This window comes from Cebidichthys violaceus, unplaced genomic scaffold (genome assembly GCF_023349555.1).
Source record: "Cebidichthys violaceus isolate CVI_PGR_0920_01 unplaced genomic scaffold, fCebVio1.0.p SCAF_15, whole genome shotgun sequence".
Classification (NCBI taxonomy): Eukaryota; Metazoa; Chordata; class Actinopteri; order Perciformes; family Stichaeidae; genus Cebidichthys; species Cebidichthys violaceus.
In genome coordinates this window covers 7,840,449-7,853,136 of record NW_027176318.1, presented here as the reverse complement: position 1 = coordinate 7,853,136, position 12,688 = coordinate 7,840,449, and the positions used below count along the sequence as shown (strand labels likewise).

The following is a 12,688-nucleotide window of genomic DNA, read 5'->3' as shown; positions in this document are numbered from 1 at the left end:
GAAAAGTTTGTTCATTTTTACTGTATTTTCTTTGTCATTCAATATTGAATCCATATAACTACTTTTACCCTACTTTTAGTCCAAATTTTTGTTGTTGAATATTTGCACAAAAAAATTCCATATTTATAAAAGTAAACTCTAACTTTTTGATTCTGAACATCTGACTTTAAAACCTGATGTTGAAAATGTAATCTAAATCACTGCTGTGCTGGAAATATTTCTACATGACATTAGGGCTGCACAATTAATCAAAATGATATCTCGCAATATAGGCGGAGGCAATTTTCAAATCTCAGAAGAGCACAATAGTTGTTTGGCAAAATGTGTGTCCACATAATCGTTCAGCCCTACATGACATTGTTTTGTCTACCTTTTGACAGCGACCTCGCTAAATGTGTGCTCAGTGAGAGACAGCAGGCTGATTAGTGGCGGACAGCATGCTGAGACTCACTGAGCTGCTCGTCCGTCAGACCAACACAACAATCTCATGCTGAGAGGATATTGAAGCCTTCTCTCTCTCACCACACTCTGGCTTTTACTTTGTTTAGTTCCTTCCAAATGACGGCCCACAACTCCGAAGGCTGGTTTTAGACTTCTCTCCACTTTCAGGCTTTAAAACACATATACTGAACTGAAAGGTTATAGTTAAGAGAGAGAGTCGATTTAGAAATGAGAACACTTGGCACGCTTGATGCAAACACTTGTGTTAAGTATTGGTTAAACACAGACAGAGCCCAGAAAGGAGGAGTGGTGACTGAGGCGCCCATGCTCAGCCAGTTATTTACATTTTAATACATTTATTTAATATACTTGTTTTCAACTATGTAAACAGAAAATATGCCAAGTAGCTAATTTCCCCCTTAAACTTTACCCCATTTTCATTCTCTTCAGCTCAGTTATTTCACTAATGGTGAGATGCATCATTACCATAAACATAGCCGAAAGTATCGAGAAAGTATTCGATAATGCATTCGGGTAATATTTTGTGTTCGGATTTGTTTGACGGGTTACAGCCGGTGGAATCCAAAAAAAGTTGGCTCAACAAAGAAGCTTGTGGTTCATATTTAGATAATAGTAGAGTCCTGTTTCAGACATGACAGAATTACAGTGATACACCTCTCTACTACAGCATCTGTAAGCAGAGCTAGTGTACTACCGTGGTGATGATGCTTGGATTGGGTGGACCTAATAGTTAAACATTAAATTAAGATGGGTTTTTTTGGGATCTGTGTTCTTGGTGGAACACGATGCGTCTTTCATGTTCGTGTACCTGGAGTAGCCAGTAACCATGGTACCGTCCGAGTCTCTGTTTCAGCTCCATCCCCTCGATACCCGGCACTGATTGGCTTTGGCCTGAGATTTCACTTGTCTAGCTCGCTCTGCCAAGATGGCTTATCAGGAGACAAGTGTGTGTGTGTGTGTGTGTGTGTGTGTGTGTGTGTGTGTGTGTGTACACACGTGTGGTGAGTGGGAGAATCGGAGCGTCTGTGTCACTTATAGCATATCAACAGGTATAATCTACCTTAGCTTACTGACACAGCCCCTAGAAGGTCTGTTGTGGTCCGTTAAGGAGCACTTAAAGGTCAATTGAATCTAGACTAAGATTGTTTAAGAGATGATATTTAGACCAAAGCTTGGTCAAATTGACAGATAGAAAAGGTTTGTGTTGGTGGTGTGCTTTAGAATATACTGATGCTGTCAACACTGGCCAGAAATGAGTTTATATGTAAATAATTTCACTTTGTTTTCCTGTTTTTAAAGGAACACTAAAAAGTCTCTGATCCAGCGTTACACAGCAGTAGTAGCATTGCCATTAATATCCATTGAAAAAGCTGTATGATCACTTCACAGGTCTTGGATTTTAAAGTACAGTAAGTTGCCCAGTACAAGAAGCAGAGCACGACCGGGTCTGCACAGATCCTGCAGTCGGGTGAGGCGTAGTGCTGTGAGGCAGGGTGGAAACACAGTAAACCCTTTTAATTGTCATGATTACTTGGTCAGTGATTGGCGCTAAAAGAAAAATAGATGATATGAATAGACGATGCTGCTCAGTGTGTGGCCCGAACTATAGGCTGCAAGCTGCTTTATACATAACTGTGAGTTTATTTTAGATTTATAACACAGAAATCTCATTCACTTCTAACAGAATGTTACAGAATTCAAACAATACTTTGAACATTGGGAGAGTCATGTTTGGAAAAACATAAACATTTATTGAAGCTTCTGATTTGCGCAAATCAACAAAAGCACAGAGAATTAAGCAGCCGTATTGTAACATGCAGATTGCCCTTTATTTTCCACCACTGCATTTAGCATGAACTCTAATAAAACACATTTTAGTTATACTAATAATGTCTGACTCACATTCCAGATGACTCAAATGCAGCCTTATGTGTATTAATTCTTTCAAAAATAACTTTCATTTGTGAGCCACACAATACTAATGTCTAAGATTGGGATCTTTATTCCGCTGATCTTTCAGATTGTGTTGGGTATTAACCCACTAATACAGCAGTTGAGTTCCTGCAAGGATTTTCCTTATTTCTCCAATCCTTTCTCCCTTTAAAGCCCCTTAAAATGCCACAGAACAGGTTCCCTTTTTCATTTGTTAACTGTGGTGGAAAACACCAAAAATAAATTAGGCTACTCGGCCGTTATTGTTCCTGAACAGTTTCTTTTTTTCCTGTTGACCTTTTTAACAAGAACATGGACGTTGGACAAACAACGTGGTTTTAGGAGGAAGACATCCCCCCCCCCATTATAAATGAACCTAGCGTGTCTTGATCCTGTGCAGTCCATGTCCAAGTTCATGTGTGTATTGTTTGAATGAATGAGAGTTAAGCTTATTACCTCAATCTAAGGAAATCCTTATATTGTAGCTTGTGACAAAGGGTGAGAGGTTAGGGATCTAAAAATAGTAGGAAGGCATAGTAAAGGAACAAATCTGTCCTTAAAGAAAGAACTGTTGAGATTTTCGTTGGCCTAATGGAAACTCTGACTGGTAGGTCTGTTAATAACTGATATAGCCTTCTGTTCCAGACGTCGTTTATAATACTCTGTAGTTATGTTGCAGATACTCCAGGTTATTCCTCGAGTAATACGTGTGTCATATGTTTTAGTAGTACTACCATTTGACAAAGGATTTATAATTTGTAGCTACTGGTTTTATTCATGGTTAATAACTCCTATACTGCTTTATAAATCAGTTATAAGCCATGAATGAGAGGTTTTGGGGTTGCTGGATTGTATAAAAGTCCCGTTCCCAGCCGTTCATCCTCGTCCAGCAGGACACTTGATGTATCTTTTAATTTAGCTACTTAGTTCATCAGATAAACACTCAAGTGACCACACAACCTCTGGAACGTGCAGAGAATCTAGACTAAATCAATTTATTAACGCTCATTAACACTTATTACTGTAGACTTTGGCTACGAGAAAGTGTGACTCCACAAACCATTATTACCAAACAGAGGATACAGCCAGAGGGAATTTTCTCAACCAGGCAAGCCGAAAGTGTCTTCTTAATCATGGTTTATAACTGGTCTATAAGCCATTAATAAGCCATCAGTACCTGATGTATTAACCATAGTTAAGCCTATTAAGTATAACTTTTTTTTATTTTATTTTTTTATTTATGAAAGGTGCTTTATTGAAGATGGTACCTACCAATTGTATTGACTTGCTGCCCAGTTTGCACCACCACCAGTCCAACCAACTGTATTTGTTGAGAAAGAATCTTGGATAACACAAGTATAATTTCAAAAACAATCTTAAATCTTCATTGGGAAATAAACCAAAGAAGAACCATGTCACTGCAACCTGGTTATTATGAGTCTCCCGCCTCAGCTGATTTACACATACGCTGTGGTTTACCCACCTTCTCAGGTATTTGGCTGCTTGACTGCAGAGGCTCTATGGCCCAGGACTACCGTCTTGTCAGTCACTCTCTCTATCTCACTGAGTGCCTCTAGTTGACCTTCCTCTCAGCGCTCACGGGCCCGGCCTAAATAATAAATGAGTCGCCTGGAAAGAGCAGAGTGCGTGCGAGCCCAGGTGAGTTACCTGGGAAGCTAACGAACGCTAATGAGAGCGAGGTTTGCCACGGTTAGCACTCGCACCGAAACTCGCCGCATACCAGATATTTAACCGCTTGTCTGCTACATCCCTCTATCGGTCTGGCCCTCCTGTGTATGTCAATGGCAGCAAAGTGTGTGTGTGTGTGTGTGTGTGTGTGTGTGTGTGTGTGTGTGTGTGTGTGTGTGTGTGTGTGTGTGTGTGTGTGTGTGTGGTGTGTGTGTGTGTGTGTGTGTGTGTGTGTGTGTGTGTGTGTGTGTCGGGCTGCAGGGTGTGTCAATCATTAATGAAACGCGTCCCACCGTCTCAGGTTTCCTTCGGGAGAGGAGTGGGAGAGGAGGAGGAGGGAGGAGGTGGAAGGAGCTCGGGGGTTAAAGATAACAGGATTAGGAGAGCAGCGTACATTATACTGTAACACAGCACTCACCACTCTTTTTTCTTCTTCTCTCTCCCCGCTCACAGCTGCAGACAGAGGACAATGTTGTTGATGGCCTAATCATTGAAACCTTCACTTTTCTGAAGACCTGCCAAAAAATCCACCACCAACAACAACGACGACGACGAGTTGACTTTGGATAGTCTCTACTCACCACCATGGGATACTTGAATTCTGAAGTTGGCCTTGTGTGAATCCTGCGGAGGCCCCCTTTTTTATTTTCCTTGCTCAAACTCCCCACTTCTTCCAACCTTGTGTATTTATGTTCCCTGCCACCATATTCTCACTATGGATCTCAAAGACTTGCCCCTCTGTTGGATCCAAGTCTTGGACACAGTCACCACCACTTTGGATTAGAAGCTCTGACGGAGCATCCAACTCGGAGAATAGTTTGACTCTGCCTTTCTAGCACTATCCTTTCACTCCCCGTCTCTCTCTCCCCTTGATGGATCATTGGCCGAGTTACCAACAGCTGATATGGATGGGAGGACCGACAGTTGGCTACAATCCAAAACTTGGACGATAATATTTTGGATATCTTCTTCCCTCCTTTTTCCCATGGCACGATAAGAGTTTCATCATCTGAAAGATGGAAAGAGACATTGCAACAATTCTGTGTGTTGGAGCCATCTGAAATCATGGAGATATCCGTCACGTGATTGCACAATATAAGTTGTTTCATCATTGTATTTTGACATTTTTGCAGCTTGCTTGAGGTTTTTTTTCTTCATATATTTACAGAAAACTCTCAGGCCCTAACGTAGGCCTGTTTGGCCGTACAGAAGGGCCTCTTTAAGGGACACAAGGGAGGTACCTGAAAGCTTGTATATTTAATATCCTTTCGGATTAAGAGAAACAAAGGAGAAGAGAGAAGCGACGTTCGTTCGTAGTGTTGTGGTGGCATGGCAGCAGAGCACGGCGAGCTGCTGGCTGAGATGGCCACGGTCGGGGCGTTTGAGTGCCACCGAACGCCTGAAGCACGCCCAGAAGCGGCGCACTCAGCAGCTGAAGGATGGGCGCAGATGGAGAAGGATTCAACGCGAGGGTCAAAGGGCCAAAGCGGACAAGAAGAAGGGCGCGCACCACCAAGTTACTTTCCCCAAGTCCATCACACTGCTGGATGCAACGGCCACGCAATGACCTGGAGGAGGGAGGTAGAACCACACACACTCACAGATTCAAGTCAGTTAGAAGTGATACCAGACTATTCTACACTAGACCTTACTGCCCGGACCCAATCAAAATCCTATAAACTACTATGACCTCTGCATTTGGCTCATTTGTGTTGTGTTGCTGTTGGTCTTTCCTGATATGAAGTGCGTGTCAGCCAATGGCTCCATAAAATGCCACTCAAAGGAAGTGAGTCGTGCATCATTTTTACTGCACAGGTCACATTTGAATTGTAATAGGAGAGGCATTTGGTTTTCAATGGCGTTGGTCAAGGCTAATTATATGGTGGCATAGGTTCTAAGTTCATTGTTCCAAGTTCACTGGCATGCACGCTGTATAATTTCTTCTGTCTATTTAGGGCAAAGAGATGTGTACAAAGTGTTATAACGTTTATGTGAAAAGCACTCTGCACATGTGGCTAGTTATAATGGTGTGTGTCTGTCCGTCTTCTTCTCCTTCTAGTGAGGGAGCTTCTTAACAATGGTGTCAGCCCAGATCTGGTCAACGAGGATGGACTGACAGCCCTACATCAGGTACACACACACACACACACACACACACACACACACACACACACACACACACACACACACACACACACACACACACACCTCACTGGCCTCCCACCCGCAAACACTGTCAATTGTATTCACTAGAACGTACGACTAAGCCAGTGATATGTTGACAAGGGAATGAATGTTGCCCCCGGTGCCCCACCTAATTATTCCTATATAGTCATCTAGTGCCTCACTGTTTACTGTAAACACACCTGTGCCAGCGTTTAGGGATTTAAGTGCCTGCCTGTTAAGCATACGCAGGTACCCACTTCCACAGCCACACACACACACACACACACACACACACACACACACACACACACACACACACTCACACACACTCCCAGCTTTGCAATAGATAGGGTGAGGTTACCTCCACGCTTTTACACCAGCACTATGTGACCTTAGTGAGGCGGGTCACCTTTTGAGCAGCGTGTGTGTTGATGTTGTGTGCGGTCACAGCTCTGAGTACTAAGTACTGTTTGCTTTTATTTTGTCTGAACCGTAACTTATCTTAAGTCGGTTTACATGAACACACTGATTCGTTCCCACTATTTTAGTTCCAAGGGCCGGCGTTTTGAAGAGTGACGGCCGCTTGCTTCGGCTTACATTCCTTTCCTGAACATTTACAGTCTGATTTAGAAGAAACCATCGTAACAAGATTCCTGTGTTTTGTTTTCCGGGACCTTGAAACACACAAATCTAAAGCGACACACATCTTTACAATTCAGATGTGCACTTTCTCTCCCTTCTGGTTTTGCTCTCTGTGTCGTCTCTTTATGAATTAACTGCTATGAATTCATGAGAGGGGTATTTGTGAGCACAGAGAACTCTTTTTAAAAGCAGTTGACCCTGCTCTTCCTGTTGGAAAACTTGGTGTTTACACAGCAGAGGGCTGGGCCATGCATGCAAATTCTTATATTACTCAAACCAGTGTATTAGCTGCCATAATTAAATATGCATGGATTAATCCATTTCTCTTAATGCTTGTTTGACAATAGTACACGTTTTCTGTCGCCGTCTATGCCTGTTTTGTGTCGTCTGTGCTGCTCTTTGCATTCATACGTATCTACATCCTCCCTCTCTTCTCAGTGCTGCATAGATGATTTTGTGGAGATGGTGCAGTGCCTGCTGGATGCTGGTGCCTGTGTGAATGCCTGCGACAGTGAGCTGTGGACACCGCTGCATGCTGCTGCCACCTGTGGACACACTGGATTGGTGCAGCTCCTGATTCAGGCGTGAGTTTTCCCATGAATTCACAAATCCTTCATACCAGAGAACGTTTTTCCTGCTTTCATGACATAAAAACAAAATCCGAGAAATCAATGAGCTGATATATTTGGGTTATATGAGTTAAATGTTGCTTTATAAAATATAAATTCTGCTTGAATGCAGAATGGATATTTTTTTCTGGACCAACCTGACTGAGTGGCTTCTTAGTGAGAGACTACTTTACATAAACAATGCAAATATGGCTGCAGCCTGACTCACAAAACACTTTGCAAGTTTATGAATAGTGAGCTGAGTGGCTGAGTACATCAGGGTGTGTCACAGTTTGGCAGTCTAATTGATTTGTCTTTGTCTGTGTGTGTGTGTGTGTGTGTGTGTGTGTGTGTGTGTGTGTGTGTGTGTGTGTGTGTGTGTGTGTGTGTGTGTGTGTGTGTGTGTGTGTGTGTGTGTGTGTGTGTGTGTGTGTGTCTCTCTCTAGTGGGGCTGACCTGCTGGCTGTCAATGCGGATGGCAACATGCCCTATGATCTCTGTGAAGACGAGGCCACGCTTGAGCTGCTGGAGATGGTTATGGCTGAACAGGGTCAGTGAGATGAGTCACATCCAGCCTCTTATTTGTTTATTGTTTATTTAACATGGCCAATGCATATCACAAATTGTACCAGATATAGCTTCAAGCTAATTTCCATCTGTAGTCCCTGGGTGAAGGCCACAAGTGCTGTGCAGGTTACAGAGATAAAAGATCAGTTGTATCAAAACCTGAGACTTTCTAAAAAGCAGACGCAATAAAACACCAATTGGAAAAACTAAGAAACGAAACAAACACTGCAATAGAAACAACAGAAGACAATACTAAAGTACACTATCAGCAATCCCAGTACCTCCAACAACAGACAGTTCATCACTACAATTGAATTGTCAGAAATTGGTGTAGTTTGTTTTATAGCATTTATTTTCTTACAAGCTTAACACATCTCCATTTGAAATCAGGTGCCAAATACTGACCAGTCCAAAATCAAAACAAATGTCTGTGTGCTACTACTGTAGGTTTCAGTGTGTGTGTGTGTGTGTGTGTGTGTGTGTGTGTGTGTGTGTGTGTGTGTGTGTGTGTGTGTGTGTGTGTGTGTGTGTGTGTGTGTGTGTGTGTGTGTGTGTGTGTGTGTGTGTGTGTGTGTGTGTGTGTAGGGATAACTCAGGATCGTATAGATGAATGTCGAGGGGCTAAAGAGACGACCATGCTGGCTGACATCCAGGCTCTGGTTCAGAGCGGAGCAGACCTGAATGCACAGGATGCTAATGGAGCAACAATGGTGAGACGGAGGGACATCTACTGAATACATAAAGAGAATTAAATAAACTAAGATGTGACCGGCCAGGGATTTTAACCATATTTTAAACCAACCAAAATCAGTTTTGAGTTCTTTTGAAATGAATGATTGGTTGTACCTGTGTATTTTGATCATTTATTTTTATTCAAGATCTTGGAATAGGGAAAACACAAACATACATATAAGAAATTGCTTCCATTCTTCTAAGCTGTGTGTTTAGCTTCCTAGAAGTCTGAAATTTCTTCCTTTTATATTTTATAAATCAATGTTGAAGTATAGTTAGTGTAATTAGTCAGCACCGGAGTGCTACTTGTAATTTGTTAATGACTTGGAATGTCTCCAAAGAAGGTCTAAATGAAGTTCAAATTTGAGTATAAAATGCACCAATATCTCTTCTGTTCAAAACTAAATGCATTTGAACCTTGTCTTTTACATGAGGCGTATTTCTGCCGAAGGAAACTAGACTTTAAGTTAAACCCTAAAATGTTGAAGTGCCTCCCGCAAGGTCAACTCTTAAATGACCAATGTTGAACGTCTCTCCCAGCTCCACATAGCGTCTGCTAACGGCTATGTGTCGGTGGCGGAGCTGTTGCTCGAGCACAGAGCTCTGGTGGAGGCGAAGGACTCGGATGGCTGGACGCCGCTACATGCCGCCTCCTGCTGGGGACAAGTAGGTGTTGCATACAAACCAAAAGATGTGACCCTTCCACCTTTCTTAAATGACCCATTAATAGGGTTGTTTTTTTAATTTGTTCCATAGATCCAAATGGTGGAACTGTTGGTGGCCCATGGAGCCAGTTTAGACACAAAGTCTGTCCTGGAGGAGACTCCTCTGGGTAAGACCAGATAGACTTTTTGTCCTGTATTGCCTCACAGCTGTAAATCATGTAAATGACAGTACCTTTTAATGATGTAATGCTAATCCTCTCTTTCAAGTGTAGCCTGTGCTAAAATGGGAACTAATTATCATAACTCATTTCCTAAATGTTTCTCAGTTATAGCTTTCTTGTCAGCATCTTTCCTTCCATACCTTCCGGTGTCTAACCTTTTGCTGCTACCGGCTTTTCAGACGTGTGTATGGACGAAGAGGTCAGAGCCAAACTGATGGACCTGAAGCACAAACATGATGCCATCATGAAGAGCCAGGACCGGCAGAAGAGCACGCTGCAAAGACGAGCCTCTAGTACTGGCAGCAGAGGGTGAGAGGGGATATTAGGCCAGAGAGCCCAAGGATGAAAATGAATGAAAGTTAGAGCAGTTTAGTTTTACTGTTCCCTCTCTCTCTCTCTCTCTCTCTCTCTCTCTCTCTCTCTCTCTCTCTCTCTCTCTCTCTCTCTCTCTCTCTCTCTCTCTCTCTCTCTCTCTCTCTCTCTCTCTCTCTCTCTCTCTCTCGTTCGTCTATACAGTAAGGTGGTACGTCGTGTCAGTGTTAACGAGCGCTCCAGTCTGTACCGACGGGAGCACCACAAAGAGGCCATCGTGTGGCAGGAGCGCGGCCGACAGCCAGAGCCACAGGACGACGATGAGGACAGACAAACGGACAACGAGCTGCACCAGCATGCGACCATGGTGAGTTCAGTGGGAAATGTTTTATTTTTATGAAAATGTATCTCGTCATTAAAGTTTATTTATTTATTTTTGTCATATTTTCAAAGAGTTGAAGCTGATTACACCTCTATGCGTTCTCTTGTGTTTCAGGTTGCTGGCGGTGGAGCCACATCACGCTTGGAGGAACTCGAGGCTGCAGACAGGAAAATTGTGTCCAGTGTAGGCAATGGAGGGACCTCTGTTTCTCTGGCCTCCTCTGTACCCGGAGAGCTGTGGAGTGGTGGTCTCATGGAGCGCAGCGCCTCATACCAGCTCAGCCCTGCATCTGGAGCTGGCTTGGGGTCTACAGCAGGAGAGGGGGCGGACAGTATGACTCGGGAGAAATCGCACCATACACTGGCCGACCTGAAACGCCAGCGGGCAGCCGCCAAGCTCAATAAGTACCCAGCACCTCCCCCACCGCTGCCTCCTTCCTTAGAGGAGGAGCCTTCTGGAGCGGCGGCCGAGGTGGCAAACGCTCAGGTCCAGCCAGAGCTCCACACGACCCCCGGTGCAGAGGAGGAAGCCTCCCCGAGCCAGGTATACTTCACCCCAGCCAGCGGAGACCCCCCTCTGCTGAAACTCAGAGCCCCGGAGGAGGACCAGTCTAACAATAAGGAGCCTTGCTGTGGACTCATGTAGACAGTCTGACACACACACACACACACACACACACACACACACACACACACACACACACACACACACACACACATTGCCTACAGAGTAGAGAAGTAGAGAAGTGGCAAAACCCTTTCAAAACAGACATGCTTGAAATGATTCACTGAAGACTGCAAGTTAAGGCCACATGCCAACGAGGTTTGATCTACACTGCATTTCAGCGAGTTGAAGAGGAATCTTTACGCTTATTTGTCATTTACTTATCTTCTTTTTCGATACAATACACACTTTACACTAAAGGTCCTAGCATTCCCTGTCACTTCCTCTTATTTAGTGACCGCCTTGTTAGATGTCTATCTAGTGACTCAGAGGAGAACTACAGACTCCAGTTTTGCACAAGCAAATATTTACTTTGCCCGGTCTTTGTTCATTACTGAACTTTTCTCTTACTGCACTGCTCAACTACTGTAGATTGAATCATGTAAAAGTTGAAAAAAAAGCTAAATTTGAATAGCAGTTCAAGATTATCTGTTTAAATTAAGAATGAGATTAAAGTTCTGTCTTCTTTGCTGAGTGCTATGAGGGTACATGATGCATTTACAAGATAAGATGGCTTATTTGTGGTTGAGAGAGAGTTTGGTCGTGATAGGTTCGTTATACGGTATAGCTACTCTGAATTTACATTAACGTAAAGATGAAAACAAGGACTGTTCCCTCGCTTGATTTCTTTTTTTTCGACTGAAAATATGCTGAGGCTTTTTTTTTTCTTTTTTTTTGTATTACTTTTCCAGTGCACAGAAAAGCCTACATTTCAACATTTTTAATGGTGCAATTTGTAAATCAACTGTCACTAAAATAATATGTGAGATCATCTATGTATATTTAAATTGGTTGAAAATTTACTCGGCCCCTCATTATCATTTCTAGATTTCTATTTTTTGTCAGTATTTCTATTTTTCTACTCTCTGAATGGAATCACATTATTTATTCTATCTGATGCAGAATATGGCTGGTGGTGTACAGTGTAATTTTTTTTAAAGATTAAAGTGTGAAGGCAAAATATTTATCAAAGAGATGATATATCGCTTTTTCTTTTTTGTCAAACCAAGTGAACTTGTCATATGATTTTTTATTTTTATTTTTGTCAAAGGTTGGTGCCTTCTTTAGGTGGCAGGTTTGATATACTGTAGCTTTGCAATGCTTGCACAAAGTCCCACATGTAAAATTGGTGAGCAGTGGGATAAAATGATATATCTTCCTCCTACTTGACGAGCTGTCAGTGGACTCTAATTTCTGTATTGCAATTCAGTTTTGTTCATGATTTTCACTGAGCCCTGTTTCGAAAAACAAAATATAAATTCTCAATCGATTTCTGTATTTTCCTTTTTATTCAAGTGGATTTCTTCAGTGAATCTGAGCGTTACGTCTCTGGGTATTGTTTAAAGGGACGGAATCAGATAACCATGTTTGTCTTCTTTTAGTTTATACATTAGTCAGGGTCAAATAATGGCCCCGTGACGAGCCACTGGACTTTATTCCTGGCCTGTCTTGTTTACCTGACGTTGACGATGTCTGCCACTTGTGAGCAGTTGCACATTTAACACACTTGTGCGCCCCCCCCCCCCCCCCACACATTGCCTTTTCTCTTCCTCTTACATCAGGTGGTTACTCACTTTCAGCATATCT

At 42.8% G+C, this 12,688-nt stretch overlaps 1 protein-coding gene across 1 annotated transcript in view; it reads left to right on the top strand.

Moving 5' to 3' along the window:
- The window catches only part of ppp1r16a (protein phosphatase 1, regulatory subunit 16A), a 16,406-nt gene extending 4,025 nt beyond the window's left edge, over window positions 1-12,381 (top strand). Inside the window, 12 exon segments of the mRNA XM_068709790.1 lie at window positions 4,537-5,457; window positions 5,459-5,641; window positions 5,643-5,664; window positions 6,143-6,213; window positions 7,330-7,475; window positions 7,946-8,049; window positions 8,652-8,776; window positions 9,339-9,464; window positions 9,555-9,630; window positions 9,864-9,993; window positions 10,201-10,363; window positions 10,493-12,381. Coding sequence (XP_068565891.1) covers window positions 5,413-5,457; window positions 5,459-5,641; window positions 5,643-5,664; window positions 6,143-6,213; window positions 7,330-7,475; window positions 7,946-8,049; window positions 8,652-8,776; window positions 9,339-9,464; window positions 9,555-9,630; window positions 9,864-9,993; window positions 10,201-10,363; window positions 10,493-11,023 — 1,722 coding nt within the window. The 5' untranslated portion in view covers window positions 4,537-5,412 and the 3' untranslated portion in view covers window positions 11,024-12,381.
- Window positions 12,382-12,688: the final 307 nt, after the last annotated feature.